The following is a 24512-nucleotide window of genomic DNA, read 5'->3' as shown; positions in this document are numbered from 1 at the left end:
AAACATTAGCAAACAGGTAGTCTGCCACTGTTGTCGTATTGGGCTCATGTTCGTTACACAAAGCAACAATGGGCATGTAGGAATGGAGAAATGACGTCATAGTTTCCCAAATGCTCTGTTTTGCATGTGCTAAAAGATCCAGGGTAACCAAAGATTTGTTTCAGTATGCAACTAGCTGACCCTGCACCCCTGCTGACTTTATTAAATCCAATTATCTTAGTAAGGCATACTCAGCAACTTCTTTATAATGTTGTCTTTTTAGTTACCAGCTCGGGTTTCACGTCAGTTTGCCTGATTTGTTTTAAAATCAATCACCTCAGAGTTCAAACCAAGGCATCAACAAACCGATTTGAGACAGGATCTGGATTAACTCAGTCTGGAGCTCATGGTTTAAATTAGAGCTTTTAGATAAGATATAATACAGACAGTTGGTGGCAGTAATGTGCTTTAAATGGCAAAATTTCTTCAATAAAGAAGGTGAAGAAGAAGACCAGTAGCCAGTTTAAATTATGAAGGTTTAGGAATATTAAAATGAGCTTTACAAATGTTTTTGGGTGACAAAGTCTGAGTATAAACAAAAATGTTTGCTGCAGTTGGTCCTGGAGAGTAGCTGTGTTCCTTTCTTTGTTCATTCTTTCTCCATTTAAAAGTTGTTTTTGGACAAAGCACTCCAGTCCTGGAAGAACAGAGGTGATATGTGCTGACACATCAGTTCGCTTATATCAGAGGAAGCTACTGCATGCTGTAAAATGTCAGCTTGAATCACATGCCATTCAAATACATGTTTGATTACAGAGGTTTGTGGGCCATTGAAAGGATTTGTTAAAATGTTGATTTGGATATGATGAATATAAGCTGGATTGCAACTATTAATTGCAATGTCAGTAACTGAAATACAGCCGCAAGACGCTAGAAAGTTTGACAGTTTCTGCCACCTGCATTAAACAAAACTTACAGGTTTTAAGAAAATCGTTTATTTGTGACCAAATCTGCTGGGCCTGTTGCAAAAACATTTTTGGGACATGTTTCAACAGCTTAGTTAAAACTATTCACCAAGTTTAGTTATGGTTGCAAAAACTAACATTGATTTATGGCCAAATTTTATGCCAGGCCAAAGCACTTGTTTGGAACTGGTGGCATTCCCAGTTTCAAGATAACTTTACACATGTGGTTTAACATTATGAAACATATCCTGTGAGTTTTGTGATGATTGGACAATTAGTGATTTAAAGTCTAGTTTCTGTTAAATGAAGCCCATGTTTTTGCATTTGTAGCACCCCCTAGTGGTCAATTTGAAGGAAACTATCAGCTATGTTTCAGGTAGTCAGGGGGATGTATCCTGAATGTTTTGTGATGAGTTGTGGAGTTAGGTATTTTTATGTGCTGAGCCATGCCCCTTTAAAGTTTCTTAGTCGATGTCTTCACAATGCAGCAGGATATCAACAAGCTACAGTTAAGGAGGACATGTCAAAAAATTCTGAACAGCAGAAAATCTAGTCAGACTGACTTTAAAGGCTCACTGTGCTCTTTTTTTGTAGAGCAGTTTGAGCTGGACTTGTGTGTCCAATTTCAAGGCAAGCTGACTAACAATGTAAGTTGCGTGACCTCTCCCAAATGGAGTGCTCCGGGGATGATGTTTTTCTGCACCCCGCTGAGGAAGTTAGTGTGTTCCCCTGGTTCCCTTGTCAAAAAGCCAATGGGGTTTTTAACACTGGAATTTTGATTATTGCAGGAAAAAAGCTCTGTGGCAAACAAAAGTTTGAGAGAATGAGAAACACTTCTTAGCATCTGCCTTTTTTAAGACACATAAAAGCTTCAAAATGCACAAGAGGGATATTTACTGACGTGTTTTATGCTGTACAATAAAGCGTCTTCAGAGCTGCTGCCTGCTCTCCTCCCAGTGAGGTGGTCTGTAGTGTTGAGGGACACATGATGATTTGGCTCTATCTAATGTTAGCTACATAATGTGAACATGAAGCCGCAGCTATCTTGTTAGCAGAAGGCTAAAACTGTTAGCAACATTTTCTCTCCCTTCCTGATAGGCTTTGCTAAAATTGTTTTCTTATAGGCTGACATTGAAGTTGACGTCACCCTGGTTCCCTTGTCAAAAAGCGATTGGGAACATGCTACTTAATGTTGCCACCACGGTGAGGTTGTAAAGCCATGTTTGGCGTGATGATGCTCTGTAGTCTTATTTAGCCACTTGTTAGCAACCACTTTTTTAAGACGCATAAAAGCTTCACAATTTACTAGTAGGATATTTACTGAGGTGTTTTATGCTGTAGAACAAACATGAATATCTCTTACGCTTGTGTTTACTACAGACCTTATTTCAGGCATCTAACCAAAAACCCAATTTGACTTTGAGACAAGGGAAGTGGGAGTGCGTCTTTGGACCTTAATCGTGGCACCCCCATCAGGTTGATTGGGGTCATATTTGTTGAGCAGCCGTGGCATACAACTTCCAATGGTGCAGTGAAAATTTAATGTGTGTACGACTTCGTAGGAATTTGCAAAAACATCTCAGAAGGAAAACGATGCTGAACAGCGCAAAAACAACAGGGTCTCAGCCTGTCAGGTTTGAACCTCTAATAACTGGATAAATAATTAAAATCTATACTGAGAAACAGCAAATCCAAACCTCTTTTGCCACAGTGTATAACTATGATACATACTGCAGATCACTTTTAGTCTTGAGCCTTTGAAAACAAAAGCATTTTATTGGTTAACATACAAAACAAATTTCTTATAAATTCCTCTTGGAGTGAGGCCCCAACTGATAGTGTTAACAGCGTCTGTACAGGGCAACGGTCAGAGGTAAAAGAAAAGGACTCGCAGCTGTACAAACAGATGAGGACACTGACTCTGTGTCACTCTCCTCGCTGTGTGGATACTACAGTGCGTGAAGGGCATTCCTTCGCCTTGTTTTTTTTTGTGTGTGTGTGTGTGTGTGTGTGTGTGAGTGTGTAATGGACAAAAGGAGGGTGAGGGAAATGTGCCGGCAAAGTGCAGCGCTGAATTAAGCACTGAACACTTTTCACCTTACCTTAAAAAGCAGAAATGCAGAAAAGCAGCTCCCACAAACACATAGCAACAGATATCAAGGTTTTCTTTGCACGATGGCATCCTGAATTCACAAACTCACAGGTCAAAGTGTCGTCTTTGAATCAGTAAACTATCGACATTACTTTGAATAGTTTGCACGAGAAACTTATTTTGATGTTTTGCTGATTTTGGAGCTCTTGGGTCATAAAAACATTTCAAAACCCAGCTGGAAAAATACAAACAAGCTAAACAAGCAAGATTGCTCTAATTTTCTGTAAAAGCTGGATGTTGAGGAGGTTCAGTGTTTCCAGCTAACAGCGATACCCTGCATTCATTTCACTAGAAACCTAAATTATGCATTAGTTCTTTAAGGTTAAAGAGGTAACCAGGACGGCGGCCCTCATGACCCGCCTCGTTTGAGGTCTTGTCTGTTGCATAAGAAGGATGATTGACCCCAGTCATCCAGTGATCTGTCAGCTAGTTCTCAGAAAGAAGTCAATGTAAGTTAATGTGTGATCAGTGAGCCATGTGTGGGCTGAGTTTAACGCAGATTTTACATACAAAGTTCAGTTTGCTTGTCACAATGCGTCACACAGTTATGTCCTGTCTTCTGTGGCTCTAGAGGAGCTTTCAAAAGTTTATTTTGGGCTTAAGGCTTTATTTTTAATAGATACAAACTGAAGGTGTCGAGTTTAAAAGGAATGGGCATTTAAGGAGATTAGGATTTAATTAAAGACACTATGACAGGATGGGAAATGTGGGGTCCAATGTTTTTGGACTAGATAGAATTGCTGTGTCAGTTTTGGTCATAATTCATTATTCATAATGTGGAGCCCATCCCAGCTGACACTGGGTGACAGGGGAGGTTCACCCTGGACAGGCCGCCAGACGATCACATGGAGACAGACAACCGTTCACACTCACACTCACAGGCAGTTTAGAGTCATGTAACCTGCATGTCTTTTGAAGTGTGGAAGGAAACCTATGCTGACGCAGGACGATCATGCAAACACAGCAGGGCCTCAGCCGACCGGTGGGTTGGAACCCAGAGCCCTCTTGCTGTGAGGTGGCAGAGCTAACCACTGCCCCACCATGCAGCCCAATTTCAACCAGTCTTTTTAAAATATTTTTCTTGTTTGTCCCTCAACTTTATGGCAGTGCAAGATTATTTAACTGAAGTACCTGTAATACACGCTGAAGACATGAGCGTGCAGTTTAGAGAAGCGTGTTTGTGGACTAAAGATTTGAATCACCAGACTGACCCGACAAAAATTTGTTTGCAGTTTTTCCCGCCCTTCAAAAACCAGCTGGATGAAAGAGCGATTAAAATAGGAGAGTACTTGAGAAATAATTTTTGAAACTGGTCCAGTATTTGGTGAGAGTGGCGCAACAGGCTGCACTGTAACCACTTGGGGCATGTTTGCACCACTCATTTATGACCACTAAAAGTGCTTAAGTTTCCAACTGACATGCTCAGGTTGTTATTTTAAATGTCAACTTTTTGCAGAGGATCCCTTCAGAGGTAGACCTTTTTATTAAACTGTGAAATCCTTTTTATTTAACCAGAAACAGCCCTGAAATCGCTATGCCAAACCCATTAGACTCCATTTAAATAAACAGTAGTTGTATCATTGTAAAACACAGTACCTAAAAAATCAAACTAACAACAGCCGTCTTGGTTCGTTTTTCCATTCTTCCAACAATCGCCAGCTCTGGTTAAGTTGAACAAAAAACCTTGATTTACCCATTTAGACGTGAAAATATGCTGCTCCATTCATGCCCAAATTACCATTTATTTAAATGAGGTCTGGTGTGTTGGCAATGGCAATTTTGGGGCTGTTTCTTGTCAAACAAAAAGGATCTTACTCTTTAACAAAAAGGGCTATCTCTGTGGGGATCCTGTTCATACTGTGATCGGACACCATCATAATAACCTGAGCCTGTCAGTGGCAAAAATAAACACTTTTAGTGGATGCAAATTGACAGTGTTCAGCTGCCTGCAGGGATTACACTGCAGACTGTTTCGCTGCTGTCGCTCTGAATATTGGACCAATTTCAAAAAATGTTGTTCCCATTAGTCACTGACGCACAGAATCATAGAATAATAGACTCCAGGCTGAAACCTGTCCTTAGAGTGGGATTTTAAAAGCAGGACTTTTACTCACAATGCAGTATTTTTACATTTAATGAAGGAAAGTATTTGAGTTCTTCCACCAATGCAAAGGAGAGGTTAAAGCTCACCATCGCTGTCTCTGTAAATGACATCCTGACATCAGGAACAACTGGGACTAGCATTGTCTGTATTTTCTAATTAACCAGCAAGACGTGTTTTTTAAAGGCACTGATCTAGAGTGTTATCGTCATGTGTGGGTATCAAGATGACTCATCACTGGCTGAGCATTATTTATGTCACAGCTCGCTCCTGCACTTATACTTCACTTTTACATCTTAGTCATGTGACAAACACACAACCTTTTCCCTTGCCAACAATTTTCCTTCATGTAGTGGCACATTAACAGGTATTTTGTACAATATTTTATGCACATCTGAGGTGGTATTTGCTTATATGATGTACTAGAGCCCTAGAAGCAAAGATGATCTCACATTGCAAAACATTTTTCATGTACTTGAGGCTCACACAGAGCCCTGTGTCACAGACTGAAAGAGTCTGTCCAACCTATAATGCCTTGTTAACCCCTGCTCTGCATGTTTCAGGAGAACAATCATTGATAATAAGCTTATCCGCTCTGATTTAGCTCAGTCAGGATGGCCTTGTGGACTGTAGTCATTGTCAGACGTGCGGCCAGTCACAAGAGTCCCAGAGGTATTTCAGGCAGCTGGGTTACAAATACCTCGGATAAAAATAGTATAAAAATATTACCTGATCGTGTCCTCTGCTTGGAGGATAAGGAGCTCCCGGACCTCATTGTTTGTTCCCACTTTTCTTCGTCTTTGTGTTAGCTGCTAACTGCTAACAGCTACTTATAAATCTCCGGAGGCTGGGTTGCACACATAACATGTCATCAAAACATCACACCTGTGCTGCACATGATCACGTCCAGTTTATACAGACATCGTTTTGGTGCTGTTACTACCTCTGAGGTGAGACTACTCTGTCTCCCCATTCCATGATTGTAACTTTTATACAGAACGTCGAGGCGGTGTAACAGCATGAAATTCCTGTGTTGAAGAGGCCGTATAAAAGGGGCTTATGTCTCTAAAACTGTGGAAAAATGTTAATGTATACTCAGTGTCGGGTTATCTCAGTGGACAGGAAAATAAAGATTTAGTCATGGCAGGGTTAGTTAGTCTGTATGATTCAGCAAAATAGGGCATTTGATGTAACATCAACTTTATGGGCACTTGATCAACAATCGACTATCCAAACAAAGCGTTGTGTAATGTGCCAACTTCCCCTTTTACAACATTGTGATTTGGGTGGTTCAGGATTTTGCTCCTTTGATACTTTTAAATTACATATTTTTCTGTTTCCAGTCACACCTGCACACACATATAAAACATAGTACTATACAACTTTTTGTTACTGGTAATTACAGTTGACAGCTCAAGTATCCATCCACATATGCTTTCTACAATCTGTCCTGTAGCTTGACAAAAACCTGAGTACAGTGCTGTTAGTGTGGTTATGCTGCAGTTTTCTCTATTTAAGAGCTCGTCTTTTGAAATGTTTTTCAAGATTCAAGATTGATAGTGCACACTTACCAATGTCTATACAGTAAATCACCTGAATATTAATGACGTTGGTTTTCCTGATAAGCCTATTTGACTAAATGTAACCACTAACTGAATCCATTTTTATAATGCTGACAGGTAACTTTTACCTGAGCTGTATTTAAAGGGATAGTTCACCCAATCAAAAGCACTTATCTTTCCTCTTACTTGTACTATTTATCAATGTAAATTGTTTTGGTATGAGTTGCTGCTGCCTCCTCTTTAATATAATGGAGGTAGATGGCACTCGGCTTGTGGTGCTCAAAACACCAAAAAAACCACATTTGAAAAACACAACAGCAATGTCTCTTTCCAGAAATCACAACTCAGTTACTCAAGATAATCCACAGACCTTGTTGTGAGCAGTTTCATGTAGGGACTATTTTCTTTCTACTAAACCATGCCCACCAACTTAATTGTGTCACTGCACAGAAGGAAGCATGCATCTGCTGCTCAGCCAGCACAACCAAGCTTGCTGATGTTGCAGCTCAGTCAGAAAGGACGCCATTAATTTTTTGATGTTGCGCTGTCACAAGCACCAGCCTCTTGTCTATTAGCAGATGTCCACTTCCTTCTGCACAGTGATACAGTTGGTGGGTTTAGTTTGGTAGAAAGAAAATAGTTCCTACATGAAGCTGCTCACAACAAGGTCTGTGGATTATCTTGAGTAACCAGGTCATGATTTCTATAAAGAGACATTGCTGTTGAGTTTTTTTAATGTATTTTTGGTACTTTGAGCACCACAAGCTGAGTGTCATCTAGTTCCATTATACTGGAGAGAAGACAGACATCTGTACAGCCGATATCTATAGCACTCGGCAACTCAGACCTAAACAATCTAGACTGATAAATAGCACTACAGGTAAGAGGAAATGTATTTTAATTTTGTGGTGAACTGTCCCTTTAATCTCAATTTGAGAATAACCAGCTGACAGTAAATGCTTCATTTGACTAAAGCGGGTGTGTTTATGTCACATTCCCTACAGGATAAAAAAGAAACATGCGCAGGATTTATAAATGACTGGAGAGTTTTTTAAACAACTTTTGGTTTAATTAGTAATTTTTTTTATTGTGCGGTCCCCTTTCATTGATGGGAAAATCCACTCCAGCTTTCTGTGCAAATATTTGCTTTGCAGGGAAAAATGGATTTAAAATATTAACTCCAGACAGATTTCATAGCCACAGATTTCTCAATCTACATTTCTCCTGCTACAACTCAATGTCACGCAAAGTTTTATTTGATTAACTAATTTATACTCTTCCTTTTCAGTTATTTGTTCTACATTTATTTACTCCAATATAAAAAACACAATAACACATGAATAAATGCCAGTATAAAAAGGACAAAGAACAAAAGAGGACAAAGCTGAGAAAGCTCAGAGTTTGGCTTTTCCAAAGTTGCACCACCAAAAGTCCACTTTGAAACATGAGATCTATTGTGAAAGTTACAGGGTGATAATTCAATATTTGGCAGATGGGAACAAAGGAGGAGGTGTCATTGGTTCAATTTACAAATCAACACCAACCTTTGCTCTTGTGTTGGGCAACATTGACTCTGTAAACATGTATGTGGGTCACACTGCAGCTTTTCTCAGTTAAAATTCTCAGTTAAATGCAATTTTTCAAAAGTTTTTGCCTTCTTCTCCTGATGGTAACTAAAGTGACTGTGTCATTAACCTCCTCTGCCTGAAGTACTTACAAAGATAGATAGATAGATTTTTTTTAATTTTTATTTAACCTGACAGCATCCAATCAAGTTGCAGAAGAGAACCACAAGGAACTAACTTTACGTTACCGATCACTAGCTGGAAAAAAAAGATGCCAAAGATAATTTTGTTTGCGCACAAAAACTACAGTGTCCAACAAAAATGAGATGCAGTATGCAAAACATGAGGATTGAATTTACAGATACACAGCAACTTCCAAAAAACATGTTTTAACAAATGAGTGCAAATGTTTAAAAGCATTCGTGAATTAATTTCATTTCATTCATTTGTTTGAGGCATGGCTTTATTTCATTTAACATTGTACACTTCATATGTCTAAGGTCAAGCTCTCAGTTTTTTTTCTCAGGGTAAGCCCTACCTGTGACAGATGCAAGCAAGCTATTGACAGCTTTATTACACATTTTAGTTCAAACCTAACAACATTCTGATTGTCCATATTTCAAGTTTATTCAAGGATCGCAGGTTGAACAACTGAACCGTGCCCTTTTCTTGGACTTTCTGGTGTACTATCAGAGGATCTTACAAAAGCAGCATGGCCTACTCTGCCCTTCTGGCAAGCCTTAGTAGTCGAAATTGAAGAGTGCCTGTTCCCACCCCTTCGGCAGGTTGATTTGTGTACATGTCCTCAAAAGAGAACAATAAAAGTGACTAAAGGAAAGTTCTTTTATATTTCCTTTCTCTGTATAAAGCACCCAATGAGATCAATCCCCATGTTGCTGTGTAACTCTATAGGGGAGCTGAATGGTGCCACAGGGAGGAATGCTTGAGACAACGTGCCCTGATAACATCATGACTCCTTTTGTTGGGTGAATGCACTGCATCATGTTTCCAGAGACATCCCTCCTGATCCAGACCTGATGAAATATTCGTTAATTTGCGTACATTTAAAAGATAATTAATCTGTTGTTAAAATGGCATTATATTTGGTGACGAGTGCATCGTGACTTGGACTTGTTTAGGACTTGAAACTCCAAGGTTTGGACTTGGGACTTGAGTATAACGACTTTAGACTTGCAGAACAATGTATCAGTCCCACCTTAGATACTGTAAAACTTAAATTAATAGCCCGGGCTATTATTTGTTTAAATCACTGAAATCAACAGGCCTATATTTGGGACAGGCCTTTGATTTATTCAAAACTGTTGCTCAGCAAAGATGGGTAATTCAATCAAATTGTTTAGCGAGGGACTGGGCATTTAATTGGGACGATAGATAGATAGATAGATAGATAGATAGATAGATAGATAGATAGATATTAGTCTCCTGTGCTACTCCAGTAATACATGAAATACTTAACATCTGATAGCCCACTTGAAGTAATTATTGCATGAAATACTTTACTTTTACTTATGTACAATCTTGAATGCAGGACCTTTACTTGTAATGGAGTATTTTCTTTATATTGTTGCTACTTTTACTTCAGTATCTGAATATTTCTTCCACCACTGGTTTATGCTGCTAAGTGCAGCAGATTGGTTCTGCACAGGAAAACCACATGTATTTCGAAGTCTCAATCGCAGCAGAAATTCACTTCAACACACTAGTGTAGGCTATTTGTACTGTAGGATCAATGAACTAATGAACACTTCAATCAATTAATCAATCAATCACCTTGTTTGTCCTCAGAGAACTTATGGATTTACAGAATAAAACACAAAGCACGTGAACACACCATACAAACAGGCCTAAGAATGTGTGAAAATCAGAGTTAAGTTAGGTCTAAATAAGTCAGACTTCAGTACAAACAGGTCTATACGAGTATTTACGGATTGACTGAGTAAATGTTTGTCCTCTCTGGCTCTGATTTCAGTCAGTTCAAACAATGGTTGAATAGTTTCAGAGGAGAGTCTGTGACTTTCCAGTATGTGGAAATGTCGGATATCTCTCTGTTTTTCCTGCCATCCCAGCACACACACACACACACACACACACACACACTAAAGTACACGCGCGCACACATTAGGACACCCGAGCAAACTTTTTTTTAGTCAGCCCAGTCAGGGGTTTGCTATAAAAGCCCGAGCTGCCTGCTGCACTTTCTGCTCTGCTGACCTGGAGACCCCGCCGTCCAAGATGCAGACTCTTTTCCTTGTGGCGCTGCTCGGATGCCTCGGTAAGGACATTTCATATCTTTGCACAAACATCTTTAAATCACAGATTTACTAATTACTCAGTTTATCTGCATTGTTATTTATCCATGTGCGTTTGCAGCCGCTGTGCTCGCGGTCCCTGGCACCCAGGTGAAATGGTGCGTCAAGTCGGACAAAGAGTATGAGAAATGTACGGCCCTGGCAGGCGTAGCTCCTGCGTTCACCTGTATCAAGAGGGAGAACACCATCGACTGCATCACGGCCATTAAGGTGAGGAGAAAAACATGATAGAGCACATTGAGATGTAACATATACTTTAAGATGAAAAAGTAAAAGTATGCAGTACAGGATGGTCCCTTTCAGAGCGTTACATTAACATGTCAAGATTCAAGATTACTCTCCTTGGACATGACGGCTTTTTTTTTTAAGTCATATTTACATGATTTAATTAATGCTATTATTATGGGTAAAATAATGTGTAAAAAATGTCTACTACATATATTTCAGTACTTCCATCAGTGCATCATATTCATGTTTAAATGTGCAAAATCTTAATCTGCAGTTGTCAGAAAAAAGTAGTGTAGTAATATTCCCTCTGGAAATATGTTATGGATAAAATGGAAATACTCAAGTTAAGTCACTCAAAATGGTTCAGTACTTGAGTGCGTGTTGCTTACAGCCACTGCCACAGTGTGAAAAAACTCCAAAACAATTGTAAGTCTTGCGAGTACGCTAAGGGTTAAGAGTTTTTTGGTTTTAATGTCACCATTAAAAAACCTCTTGAACTATTTGGATTCAGTTTTTAACTCGTGTTGATGCTCTACTTGTTAACAGTCAGCAAATGTTTTCACAAGCAATGTCAGAGCTACAATACTGATTGAAACACTTACATTTGCCCCCCACATGCAGGGGGCGATTGCACACTTAACACCTTCATCAAACATCAAGAACAACAATAAACTTCCAGGATTATAGATAAAGTTATAAGAATTACATATCCACTGAAAATTTGATTCAAGTTAAATAAAAACAGCATCATTTGTCATGTAATTATATAAATATAAAGACAAAATGTTGACAAGTATGAGACATCAGTTTGTCCGTTGGCAGGCAGAGAGGAATCACCACAGAGCGAGTGCAGAGTTTCATGGTTCTGTTTCTTGTCTCCGGTGCAAAGGGTACACCCTGGACAGGCCACCAGACTATCACAGGGCTGACACAAAGAGACAGTCAACCATTCACACTCACATTCACACCTACGGACAATTTAGAGTCACCAGTTAACCTGCATGTCTTTGGACTGTAGGAGGAAGCCAGAGTACCTGGAGAAAACCCACGCTGACACAGGGAGAACATGCAAACTCCGCACAGAGGGGTTCCTAGCTGGTTGGTAACAATTTGTGTGTGTGTGTCTTTTTTCGTAACAGTCTGGTGAGGCTGATGCCATCACTTTGGACGGAGGGGACATCTACACTGCTGGACTGAACAACTACAACCTGCACCCCATTATTGCTGAGGACTACGGTCCCTGTATGTTTACAACCAGCTGTCTTTACTGATGAAATTACCTCAAGAAAGATGATCTCTTATAGCGTTTTGTACAAGCTACATGTTTTAACTGTGCTAATGATTTGTCTGCATTCACCCAGCTTCAGAGACCTGTTACTATGCCGTTGCTGTGGTGAAGAAGGGCTCCGGATTCAAGTTCAGTGAGCTCCAGGGGAAGAAATCCTGCCACACTGGGTTGGGGAAATCTGCAGGCTGGAACATTCCCATAGGAACTCTGGTGTCCATGAATTTGCTTCCATGGTCAGGCGTTGAAGACAAACCTGTGGAGGAGGGTGAGTTAAAGCACAGTCCTCAGATAAAAGTGTCACCTCTGATCACAGTGTGGAGTGTGTGCATTAGCCTCAAAAGTTAGACAGTCAAAACTTTGGCAGCCGCCTTTAAAGACACTCTCCTCAGTGTTTTCCTTTATTTAATTTCATACACCTGTAACATGATGTGATATCTGTCAGTTAAATATGAAGCTACAGCCAGCAGTCAGTTAGCTTAGCTTAGCATAAAGGCAGGAAACAGCTAGTGTAGCTCTGTCTAAAGGTCACCCAGCAGCACCTTTAAAGCTAAAAACAGGAAGCTTCCACACCCGACCCAGCAAAAAAAACCCAACAGTCTGGCACATAACCCTCTGTACTACAATGTGAAGTTTTACTGTGGCTACCTGAGTTATGAAATTACTGTGCAGCTCTTAAATTGCACTCTGCAGTAAGCATCATCACTGCATTACCTTCTCGTTGTCATGGAAGATTTCAAGAAGGACGCTGTTTCCATATTTTTCCACGCCTTTTTCTTGCTGGTCCCGTCTCCAGTTCTTCCTCGATTCCCTCTCTTGTTGCAGATGTATGTGTCACACAAGTTGCATTACATTTTCTTTATTGCGTCTTGGTCTCTAAAGACTTTTGACAGATGTGAATAAACAGAGAAAATTGCACCTGTTCCAAAAATTTTAATGACAGACAAAAGTTTCAGAGTCATTGTGTAAACATGATTAACACAAGGTGAAGTCGTTTTTATTCTGAAACATGCGATGTGTTTGGGCAAAATTTAAGACTATTCCTTCAACATAAAGGATGCTTTATAGGCGGATTTCAGTTTTTTTTATACCCGGTATAACTTGAAACAGCTTCATGTTGGAAAAGAACAGATAACTAAATAAAGTATGAATAATGTTGAGACTTTCTTTATGGAGTCTGGTCAGACTGTGTTAATGTGTGGGTGGAGGAGCGTTCTAAATCTTTGCTACGGCCCTGCTTTTTGTTTTGCAGCGGTGAGTGACTTCTTCGTGGCCAGCTGTGCCCCAGGGGCAACAAAGGGCAGCAAACTGTGTCAGCTGTGCAGTGGAGACTGCTCCAGGTCCCACAACGAGCCTTACTATGACTACGGCGGCGCCTACCAGTCAGTATCAGTCTTTCTCTGATTCTTCTTACTTCTTCTATAACGCTCACTGTCCTCTATTAACCACTACACATTTATCTTCCAAATATGACAAGCTATCACAACTCAGTCTGTAGTCCTGTGACGTTTTCATCTCATTTGATCTATCTATACTACAACAAACCTCTAATGTTGATGCACCTGTGGATTGGTCTCCTTAACAGGTGTCTGAAGGACGGCGTTGGAGAAGTGGCTTTTGTGAAGCATCTCACTGTACCTGGTCAGTATCACATGATCATGTCTTCTAATATGTGTTTATTATGGACTCACAGTAATGTCAGCCAAGCAGCTGATTTATATTTGTATTACGAGACTATAATATGCAGGCAATCTTAATTATTTCAATTAAAAGCCAAAATCTTTCTAGCTTTTCAAATAGTAAAATTCTATCAGATTCTAAACATATATTTATGTTTTGCTTTTTTTTAATTAAATTCAACATTTTCATATTGCTCAATAATGACAAAACAAGCAACAGCACTGTTTCCAGGCATCGTCACATCTATATCGCAATCACTGAATACTATGGACAGCAAGTTTTTATGTAGTTCATGATTATTACATGATTTTGAAAGCATACAGCAGAAATTTAAAGGAGGAAATAAGTTTCGAGAAGAAACCAGCTCCCATTTTATAATTCAAATTGCTAAATAATCCATTCTGGGGGCGTCGGTGGATTAGTGGTAGAGCAGGCGCCCCATGTATAAGGCTGTTGCCGCAGTGGCCTGGGTTCAACTCCAGCCTATGGCACTTTGCTGCATGTCTCTCCCTCTCTCTCCCCCTTTCACACTTCACTATCCTATCAATTAAAGGCAAAAAATGCCCATAAAAATATCTTTTAAAAAAAAATCCATTTTGTCCACATTAAATTCAAGTTAACTATCCAGCCCGTTCTGATGCCAAAGTCGTCAATTATTGCAGCTTTGTCAGTGATTTAAGTGTCAGACACCAACAGTAAAAAGTACCTTTAATGGCACTATGATATGACACCAGGTGGCGTCAGTGTATAGGCCTAACACTGCCAGACGGCGTCAGTTTGAATAATATCTCATCACCTTTGGACGACTGTAATTCTCTTTTTACCTCAATAAATTCTCCATACACTGTTGACAAACCATCCAGAATGCTGCGGCTAGGCTCTTCAAACAATCCGACAGATGGTCACATATTCAACCTATTCTAACCTGTCTGCACTGGCTTCCTTTTAATTTTAGAAATCATTTTACATTTTAGTGCTCACTGATAGGGTCCTACAATACCTGGCTCCACAGTATATTATGCATGTGAAAGGTGTTATATCCTCCTGAGACCCTGTGTCCTCATATGAGGACATCACATTCTGGGTTTACCTGATCTTATGCTTCATTCTACTTAACCTGCTGTCCTCGTTCATGGACACTTTTTTGTGCCATGAAGTGGTAGTAAGACCACAATACACTAATCCATGCAAAAAGAAGATGGCAGCCATCTTTGCCAAGTCAGTCTGCAGCCGACACAAAAGTGAACAAAGTCCAAAACCTGATCACATTTAATGGTAAAAACTTATTTATTTATAATTAATGTTTCATGGTTGATATGGTAACAGCAATGGTAACAAGCTAAGGCACTGTTAATTAGGAAGTACTCGTTTGAAGACATTATTAATGTAATTTAAAACAATAAGGCAAAACGCACACAAAAAGCAAAAAGAAAACATACAGACTACAAAAACCTAACTACTAAAGTGCAAACTACTTATGGTAGGGAGAAGATGGGTACGATACATATTTAGCACTGGAAGATTGAAAGAGAAAAAGACTAACGTTGAAATCATTGTTGTGGCACACTTTCAGATGCCGATAAGGCCGACTACGAGCTGCTGTGCAAGGATGACACCAGAGCGCCCATCGACAACTACGCAAGCTGCCACCTGGCCAAAGTACCAGCTCATGCTGTTGTCACCCGCAACGATCCACAGCTGGCCGAATTAATCTGGAACAGCCTCAACTCAGTACAGGTGGGATATGAAATATTCGTACTGCACGAAAAGCAAGCATCAAAGCTGGCTGCCTCATAAGTTAAAACAGGGAGAAAGACCGTGAGTCATGATATAAAAGGGTTAATTTATACGTGTCACCTGTGTTTCAGTTGACCTACAGTATATTTCAGTGCTTTCATACTGAATTATCTTACTTTTTGTCTTTTCAGGGCTTTGATCTCTTCTCCTCTGCTGCTTATTCAAACTCCAAAAACCTGATGTTCAAAGACTCAACAGTGAAGCTGGTGCAGCTGCCCCCAAACACAGATTCCTTCCTGTATTTGGGTGCTGAATACATGAGCATCGTCCGTTCCCTTAAGAAAGGTACTGTAAACATGAGCAGATAAAACAGACACGTAGATATACAAACCATCACACATTTATTAGACAGCAGACACTGGCTTATGGTTGTGCTTTTATTTTCCAGAGCCCACTGGCACTACATCCACCGCCATTAAATGGTGTGCTGTGGGCAAAGCTGAGACGGACAAGTGTGACATGTGGAGCATCAACAGTATCGCTGACGACACCACCGCCATTGAATGCCAGAATGCACATACAGTTGAAGAGTGCATGAAAAAGATTATGGTAAAACAGTGTTGTTTGAAGATGTGTGAATCTGTCACAAGCTGATTCTTGTGGCATTTGTCTCTGATTATCTCTCATGTTAATTGTCCTGTAGCGTAAAGAGGCTGATGCAATGGCAGTGGATGGAGGACAGGTGTACACCGCTGGGAAGTGCGGTCTGGTTCCTGCTTTGGTGGAGCAGTACAATGCTGGTATGAGGCTTAGAAACACAAAAACCATCCCGCACAATCCTGTTTTATACTTGCTTTTCTGTATGACTAATATGTGAATCTCTGTCTCTCTCCACAGATCTGTGCAGCGCATCTGGAGGTATTTCAGACTACATTAAATATTAAAATATTGATATTACTATATTTAAAAACACATACTATATTTACTTAGTGATACTGAAACATGAAATTAGATTAGAGAAGTGTGTGATTTACCTGAAATGCAGCCTTGAGGACCATCAGAAGGAAACATTTAATCTATGTCGCTATACTACAATAGCAAAAATCCCAGACAACATCCTGTCATTAACACTGTTCATATTTAATTTCCCAGTAACTCCTGGGGAAGTTTCATGGAAAGAGAAATGTAACTTGGTGCTAATTATGAGAAAAATTGAAATGTTCTTGACAGAGAAGCTCCATTTGAATCCAATTAAATATTCATTCATAACTAATTTATTATTGGAAACTTTATTCTCCATCTATTTTGAGTTTTATGCTTCACTGTAGACAAACTGCACATTTCAGCATGTTCAGCTGACCTGCTGTGCACTTTCAAAAAGCCTCTCTAGATTATGCACACACTTTACAGGAACTGATTAGCTGGAAGTGTACCAAGCGAACACTGTCTATTTCTTCCAGTAACAAATCACATAGTTCTTTCCAGGACACCTAATGGAAATCATTAGGACATTACGGAGCAGTAAATATCTACCAAACAGCTTTAAGATGAACTTTTTAATTAAATTAACTGTTACTAGTAATAATAATCTGACAGATAGTTTTCTGATTCGTCTCCCTCTGTACTTCCACTCATGTAGCCGCGGCCTCCTCTTACTATGCTGTTGCTGTGGTGAAGAAGAATTCAGGTGTGACCTGGGAAAACCTGCAGGGCAAGAGGTCTTGCCACACGGGCATTGGCAGAACTGCTGGTTGGAATGTCCCCATGGGCATAATCCACTCACAGACTAATAACTGTGACTTCAGTAAGTGACTGCGGCCTTCCTCTGCTAAAACTCCTGTTCGTATACTACTAAGTTGAAGACTATGTTTCCTATCAACAGTATAAGGAACGTTTTATTGAACACATTGATCTGCAAATCTGTAAAATGTTCTCCTATTTAGTTACAAGTCTACTTGTAGCAACTAAAACATCTCGTAATGGCTGCAGTATGTAATGCACCTCAAAGCTTTGGTAAAGTTTATGTAAAGACTGTCAAGTGTCAAAATTCTATGCCTTGTATGCCAAATATCCACCCCGACCATTGACAATGTCCATACTGAGGGGGGTGAGCTGTGAAAGATATTAGTACGTCTGTGCATGTTTTCAGTGCCTATGTGCACATATTTATGTTTTACCCTTATTGGTCTCTCATATCTAAATGTAATTTTTAGAAGACATGATTGTGTAACACCAACACACACTGTCTCCTCCTCTCCTCAGCTCAGTTCTTCACTAGTGGCTGTGCCCCCGGAGCAGACCCCACCTCTTCATTCTGTCAACAGTGTGCCGGCAGTGGCAAAGCCGTGGGAGATGAGTCCAAGTGCAAAGCCAGTGCTGAAGAGCAGTACTACGGCTACGCTGGAGCCTTTAGGTAGGACACAACCGTGCAGTCATTCGCTGCATACAGTTTTACATGTGTGTATGTTCAAAGAATAGCTTGACATTTTGGGAAATCTCTGTCTGAGATTTAGAGAAGATTGGTACCACGCTCATGTCTGTGTGCCAAGTGTGGAGCTTGAACCAGGAGGTCGTTAACATAGATTAGTGCAAAATTTGTAAGCAGCTAGCATGGCCCTCTCCAAAGTTTAAGCATCTCTGAAGCTCACTTATTAACAGGTTGTATCTCATTTGTTTAATTAATGCATTGGCGGACATGTAAAAATGACTATTGTGGTTTTAGGCGGAGTTCAGGTTAATGTAAAGTTAGCTTGACAAATGACAGTTTATCCATCAGCTCAGCAATTGCTTGCATCTTCTCTGCCGTTTGCAGCCCGCTGCTGCTCACCAAGAAAAAGTAACTGCCCCTAAAACCCACTAAAACCAAAAATTATTGTTTTTAAACTTTTGTATGAATTGAATTTAACTTGATGCATTGTATTAATTGGTGAGCTTTAGGGGCTCTAACAGGGCATACTTTTTAATATTTGCAAATAGCCGGGCTAGCTGTTTCCCCTTGCAATTTCTTTCCCAAGAGTGTTTCGCCTAGTCCCGTCCTACTGTGCTGTGATTGGCTAGTACATCCATGCATCAAGGTTGGATGCAGTTAGGGTTAGAGCAAAGACGTCATGGTACTATCCAATCTCAGCATAGAAGCGTGGGACTAGGCAGAACACTGGGGGAAAAAATGAACGTGTTTCCTCCTGCTTCATTTCTTATGCTAAGCTAAGCGAACACAGCTCCAGCTCCAGTGTTCTCATCTCACTTTTGGCAACAAAGCAATTAAATGTATTTCCAATAGAGACAAACTACTGCAGTAATTACTCTTCCAGAGCACCCTGCACAGGGTAGAAACCTCATCTTCATAAGTTATCTTCTGCATATCGTTATAGGTGTCTTGTTGAGGGTGCCGGCGATGTTGCCTTCATCAAACACACAATCGTTGAAGAAAACAGTGGTGGTAAGAGACCGACACTGACCTGTCTTCATCTCAACTATAACTGTGTTGTTTTGTATAAAACTACAACATTGTTCTGCTTCTTCTTGTCAAAGGCAAGAATCCAGCAACATGGGCTAGTGGTGTTAACGCTGACGACTACCAGCTGATCTGCCCTGGAAAGGGTCCAGTGGCAGTCTCTGATTACGTCAATTGTAACTTGGCCGTCGTGCCCGCCCACGCTGTGGTGACTCGTCCAGAGAGCCGCAATGAGGTTGTCCGCATTCTCCTGGAGCAGCAGGTTAGTGATGATTTTTTCTTAGGGCATGAGGAGTAAGATACAGGTTAAAATTCCACAATAGCATTTTTGGGGGAATTATTTGCACATTTGGTTTTAATTTTACAAGCATTCTCCTCACTTTCAACAGCATTTATTTTTTACCTTTTACCTCTGTTGACTTCTGGCCATGTTATGGATGGTTAAATTACATAATTAGATCACATATAAAATGAATAAATCTGTCTTTGAATTAAATATAGTAAGTTGTTTTAAATCTAATTTTATTTGTATTTATAGGTCAAGTTTGGCACCACTGGCAACGATCCCTCATTCAAGATGTTCCAGTCAGATTCTGGAAAGAACCTCCTCTTCAAGGACTCCACTCAGTGTCTCCAGGAGGTTCCAGCTGGAACAAACTATGAAGGGTTTTTGGGACAACAGTACATGACTTCCGTTAATTCACTCAGAAAGTGCAGTGAAACCGCTTCAGGTTTGTACAAAGAGATACTAATAGGGCTGTAATTTAACTGACTGACGTTAAAGGTCCCATGTTGTAAAAAGTCAGATTTCTAAAGCAGATATGGGTGTTATGTAAATACTGTGAAAGTATCAAAAAGCTTAATCCACAGAGAAATGCACACAGTCCGTATTAAGAAACCTTTGCCTTTAAATGAGTCGTCAGGACTTCCCTGATGTTGTGATGTCACAACTATACTACAGAAAGTAGAAACGACTGCTACAGTGCCATAACAGCATAGATTTTAATAATACCTAAATATCGGACCCCAGGGTGGCAACTGTTTTCTAGTTTGTGGGTTTATTTCCGTGGTGTGCTGCCCACTGAATATGCACAGTGGTGTTTGTCCCTCTGGCCCTGCTCATGGGTTCCTGCTCAGCTCATAGACTTTACATTTTGATGATATCACAGATTTTTAACTCGTTTTTCTCAGCTTAAGGAAAGTTTTACAAATGTAAAACCTCTATGGCTCAAAAAAATCAGAATAGAAAGATTCATAATTGACCTTGGTTGCAGTTTGCGGTGTTGTGTCAACAGTTTTACGGGCGTCCTTTATAATGTGGCCTTTGGGCTGCAGAGGATTTTTTTTTTTTGCTGCAATACCACAAGTGGCCACTGGGAAAACTGGCTGCAAGGCTGGGCAGCCTTCCTCAGGGCCTGCATTACAGTTATTTCCCAGTTGCAATGATGGTGCAGAGACACCAAGAGCACAGATGTGGAAGACCCAGAAACACTTAGCCTACCAATCAGAGTGGACTGGGCTTTTTTTGGGAGGTAGGCTTAGAGTGATAGGCGTTGAAACTGAGCATTTTGGGGTGTCGGTGGCTTAGTGGTAGAGCAGGCGCCCCATGTACAAGGCTGTTGCCGCAGCGGCCCAGGCTCGACTCCAGCCTGTGGCCCTTTGCTGCATGTCACTCCCTCTCTCTCTCCTGCCTTCATGCTTGTCTGTCCTATCCATTAAAGGCTAAAAATGCCCCAAAAAATATCTTAAAAAAAACAACAAAACTGAGCATTTCAGATGGAAGGTGAATACAGGTGTTTTCAAACAGACAGTATGAGAAAAATAATGTGTTTTTTAACATTAAAGCATGCAAACATGTTCCAGTAGAAACCCAGAGATCAAAAATGAACCTGAAAATGTGAATAATAATGGACCTTTAAAATTGTCTCCTTGTAGCCTTGCCAAGCCTTAAAAATATGCCCGCTCTGCATTCTCGAATCTTTTTTTTTTTTTTTTTTTTGTTTTTTGCTCATATGTTTGTCTTTTTCTGTTTCCAACAGATCTGGAGAAATCTTGCACTTTCCATTCCTGCCAGCAAAAAAACTAGTGGCAACCATGGACCACGCCGTGCATCATTCAGCCTCCAATGATTCGAGCACCTTACCCACACTTCTCACACTCAACCCCAAAATTGCATTGTGTATTTTCTTGCTGATCCTTTTGTAGACCTGTTTTTAGAAGTACGACCAACAAGCAGATACATTGCACTACTACAACTTACAAATCAATCACGCCCCCATGTAGCTATTTTCATGCTGTTGAAACCTAATGTTACGTTACCTTTGTTATTGGATCAACTATGTTTTGTTAACACGTGCCTGACTTTTCTCAAATAAAGCCTTTTTAATGCTCTTTTGTGGCGACACTATGGTTTCTTTCTGCAATAGTGTAACGTTGAGACACTCATCTGAAATATCACTAAAAGTACATAGTGGTATTATAATGAAAGGGTATATGAGAAGGACAATATTATCGAATTTGCATCCAATGCTATAAACAGTTTGCAGTGGCTTACTGGCCGTAAATTTACAAGTCTAAAAGTAAATTAACTTAATAAACATTAACTGGTAATGTCTTTTTGCATGACAGTGTGTGTCTATTTGACAATGTGCTTTTGGGGTACTCCAAAAAGCCTCCTTAAAGCTCCAAAAATCTGCACAAAATCCTGTGGCAGACATCTAATCATTAACAGACAGGAAAGTATATATCACTAGGGGTGAGTTTTCAGTACAAAGACCCCATCTGACCATTTATGTCAAAACTTAGGCAATAGGCAAACACATTTTCGTTGACTGAAGCTGCTATGAGCCACCAGGGCAAAAAATAACTTTGGGCCCTGAATGACCTCCTGTATGTGGTAATTTGTTTAAACTAAAATCTATTTAGTAATATGCATCATGTAGATTGTGACACAAGACTTTGCCACATATAGTGCAGGCTGTGCAGGTAGGTAATAATGCAGAACACCCCTTTATCATTTCAGCTGATGCCCTATTTTAGTTGTGCACATTCCCAAACAAATTTGCTGAAACTTTGTCATTGTCCAAGTAAAAATCAGAAACATTTGATTGTTTCAGCCTCTCAGGTGCGGGGAACTGCTGCTGCTTTTATAGCCATATGTCATAATTAACTTAACATCTGTGTCTTAGTTACTATTTTTGGGAACCACAAATAGTATAAATATGTAACCTTGGGCTCAGAGAAATTTAAATTTGACTCTTTACATTTTACAGAAAAAATATGAAGCAAGTCATAAAGAAAATAACTTATTAGTTGAAAATGAAGATAATTCTCCTGCCAATATCCCCCTGTCTATTAATCATGGGTACAAATGAGCTGTCTTTAGAATAAAACAGAGTACAATATTTTACTTACATGGGGCATTTAATTAGTTACTTCACAATTTAATACAGGACAGACTATGATGAGGGTTACAAAAACAATCTCACCTCAGCCTACTCAGTAGTTTGCTTTCTCTGTAGATGGAGTTTGTTGAGATTTAATGGAATGTAGATGTTTAAATTTCCATTTATTAACAAGTAAAGGTAGCACGCACATCCCAAAAAACTTAATGCTGGGTGCTGGACCAAAAGGTAAGTATGAAATAAAAGATATTTAAAGTATATTAATATTTAAAGTGTGTGTGATATGTTTATATTTACATTTGCACTACAGGCCTTATACCTGTGCAAATTCTTAAAGATTTTCTAAAAGAATCTTTGTAAAGTGGTATTTTGGCATTGTTGTATTGTACTGTATTTAAAGATTGTTTCTCATCAATCAGAAAGATTTTTTCTTTCTGATTGATAATATTACTATTTTTCTCACACCTGTGGTTTATCACCTGATTGTGTCAGGTGACCCTAAGGGGTTGTATATATGGAGGTGTATTCACATTTACTTTATGTCTGATGAAGGGCAGGAGCCCGAAACGTTACATCTAAATCAATTTTCAAGGAGCAGCTTCTGGTGTGCAGACTTTATCTTTTATTTCATAAATTTCCATTTATCCCTGACCACTAAGGAGTACAATATTAATACTTAATACTAGACTACTGTGTCAGGCCACATTCTGTCATAGTAAAGCCAGTACCACCACAGACTTTGTGAAATGCATGACATGAGTATATTGTGTTAGTTTCAGCTTATATAGTACGTTGAATACAGTGGTGTAAAAAGTATTCAGATCCTTTACTTAAGTAAAAGTACTATGAAAATACTCCACTACTACAATTAAGAGCCCTGTGCTTGAAAAAATATACGTAAGTCAAAGTATTCACTGTATAGTAAAACATTTCCTGTCAGTACTTTATGAGTATATATGATATTTTTGGATATATAATATTACTGCTGCATCATGGTTCATTTTACTGCTGTAGGTGTTTTAAGCTGTGCTCATTATAACTCCTTTATATGACCTACTTCTTCAGTTATTTTCTTTATTTTACTCTTTAATTTGATTTTGTCTTAGATTTCAATCTTTTACCATACAATATAAGCAGAAACAGAACAAGAACAGTATCATACATGTACAAGTGAAACACTGAGAAGACAAAATTAAAGCTGTACCAAGCAGAAAAACATAACAAAAGCAAAATAAATCTAACATGCATTAAAGTAAACATAAAGATGTGAGCGACTTGTGCTGAAAGGTTCACTTCAAGATTATAAAGATAGTGCATACATTTATTGTTTTGATAGCTTCTTTGATGTGTGAGGAAGAAAAAATTGTTGTATTTCCTTCATAAATACAAAGAATTTAAGTTTTATTTGTGAGTTTACATTTGTGAATGTGACATTTGGCAAGAAGTAAAATTAGATTAATAAGGAAAAATGCATTCATATCTTTGCCACAGTAATCGTAGCACCCAAATCTAATATTTCTGAGAGAATGTTGTCAACTATAAATTCAGTAACATCTGTTATGGCCTACTGTTGGATAGTTTAATCTTTAGCAATGCAGAGAACCACACATCTCTTAAACATCAACTTTTCATGGTGTCAGAAAAACAGCCCTGTTTCCTGCTTTGTGATGATGTAGTGTGCAGCTGATCCAGGAGGGTTTATTTACCTTAAAAAGGGAGAGAATCAACACATCTGTAGATTAGTGGTTTTTAATGAAGAGGAAGGGAGTGAAAAAATATCTGAAAAGTAACTAAAGCTGTCAGGCAAATGTAGTGGAATAAAAAGGTCAATATTCCCTGGGATTACAAGTGGATGTATGAAAAAGCACCAAATGGAAATACTCAACTTGTACCAAAGTACTTGAGTATAATCGCCTACATAGGAATAAAATAAAATAAATGAAATAAAATAAAAAGTCAGTCTTTTCTATGGCAGCCTTCTTGCTTACATTCTTCTGCTGCTTTAATAGGCTACCAATTTATTGTGAAGCAATGGCTGATGAATTGATCTGAGCTCCTGTATCACATGAC

General features: G+C 39.4%; 1 protein-coding gene across 1 annotated transcript; it reads left to right on the top strand.

Moving 5' to 3' along the window:
- Nucleotides 1–10458: 10458 nt before the first annotated feature.
- tfa (transferrin-a) lies at nucleotides 10459–21429 on the top strand. The gene is made up of 17 exons (XM_050033779.1): nucleotides 10459–10617; nucleotides 10716–10864; nucleotides 12022–12124; nucleotides 12244–12435; nucleotides 13420–13549; nucleotides 13753–13808; nucleotides 15421–15584; nucleotides 15776–15929; nucleotides 16033–16193; nucleotides 16288–16384; nucleotides 16482–16502; nucleotides 17224–17388; nucleotides 17847–17997; nucleotides 18956–19023; nucleotides 19116–19300; nucleotides 19577–19769; nucleotides 21078–21429. Exons 1-17 carry the CDS (start codon nucleotides 10578–10580, stop codon nucleotides 21122–21124), a joined length of 2076 nt encoding a protein of 691 aa, XP_049889736.1. The 5' UTR covers nucleotides 10459–10577; the 3' UTR covers nucleotides 21125–21429.
- The last annotated feature ends 3083 nt before the right edge of the window (nucleotides 21430–24512 follow it).

Source organism: Epinephelus moara, chromosome 21 (genome assembly GCF_006386435.1).
Source record: "Epinephelus moara isolate mb chromosome 21, YSFRI_EMoa_1.0, whole genome shotgun sequence".
Lineage (NCBI taxonomy): Eukaryota > Metazoa > Chordata > Actinopteri > Perciformes > Serranidae > Epinephelus > Epinephelus moara.
This window is presented reverse-complemented; position numbering and strand designations above follow the sequence as displayed.

What these genes read in the sequence shown, in the direction of transcription:
- tfa (XM_050033779.1), top strand. Translation starts at nt 10,578, where the DNA reads ATGCAGACTCTTTTCCTTGTGGCGCTGCTCGGATGCCTCG. An exon ending in ACTGCATCACGGCCATTAAG is followed by an intron (nt 10,865 to 12,021) that starts GTGAGGAGAAAA and finishes TTTTCGTAACAG; the next exon opens with TCTGGTGAGGCTGATGCCAT. An exon ending in CGTCCGTTCCCTTAAGAAAG is followed by an intron (nt 15,930 to 16,032) that starts GTACTGTAAACA and finishes TTTATTTTCCAG; the next exon opens with AGCCCACTGGCACTACATCC.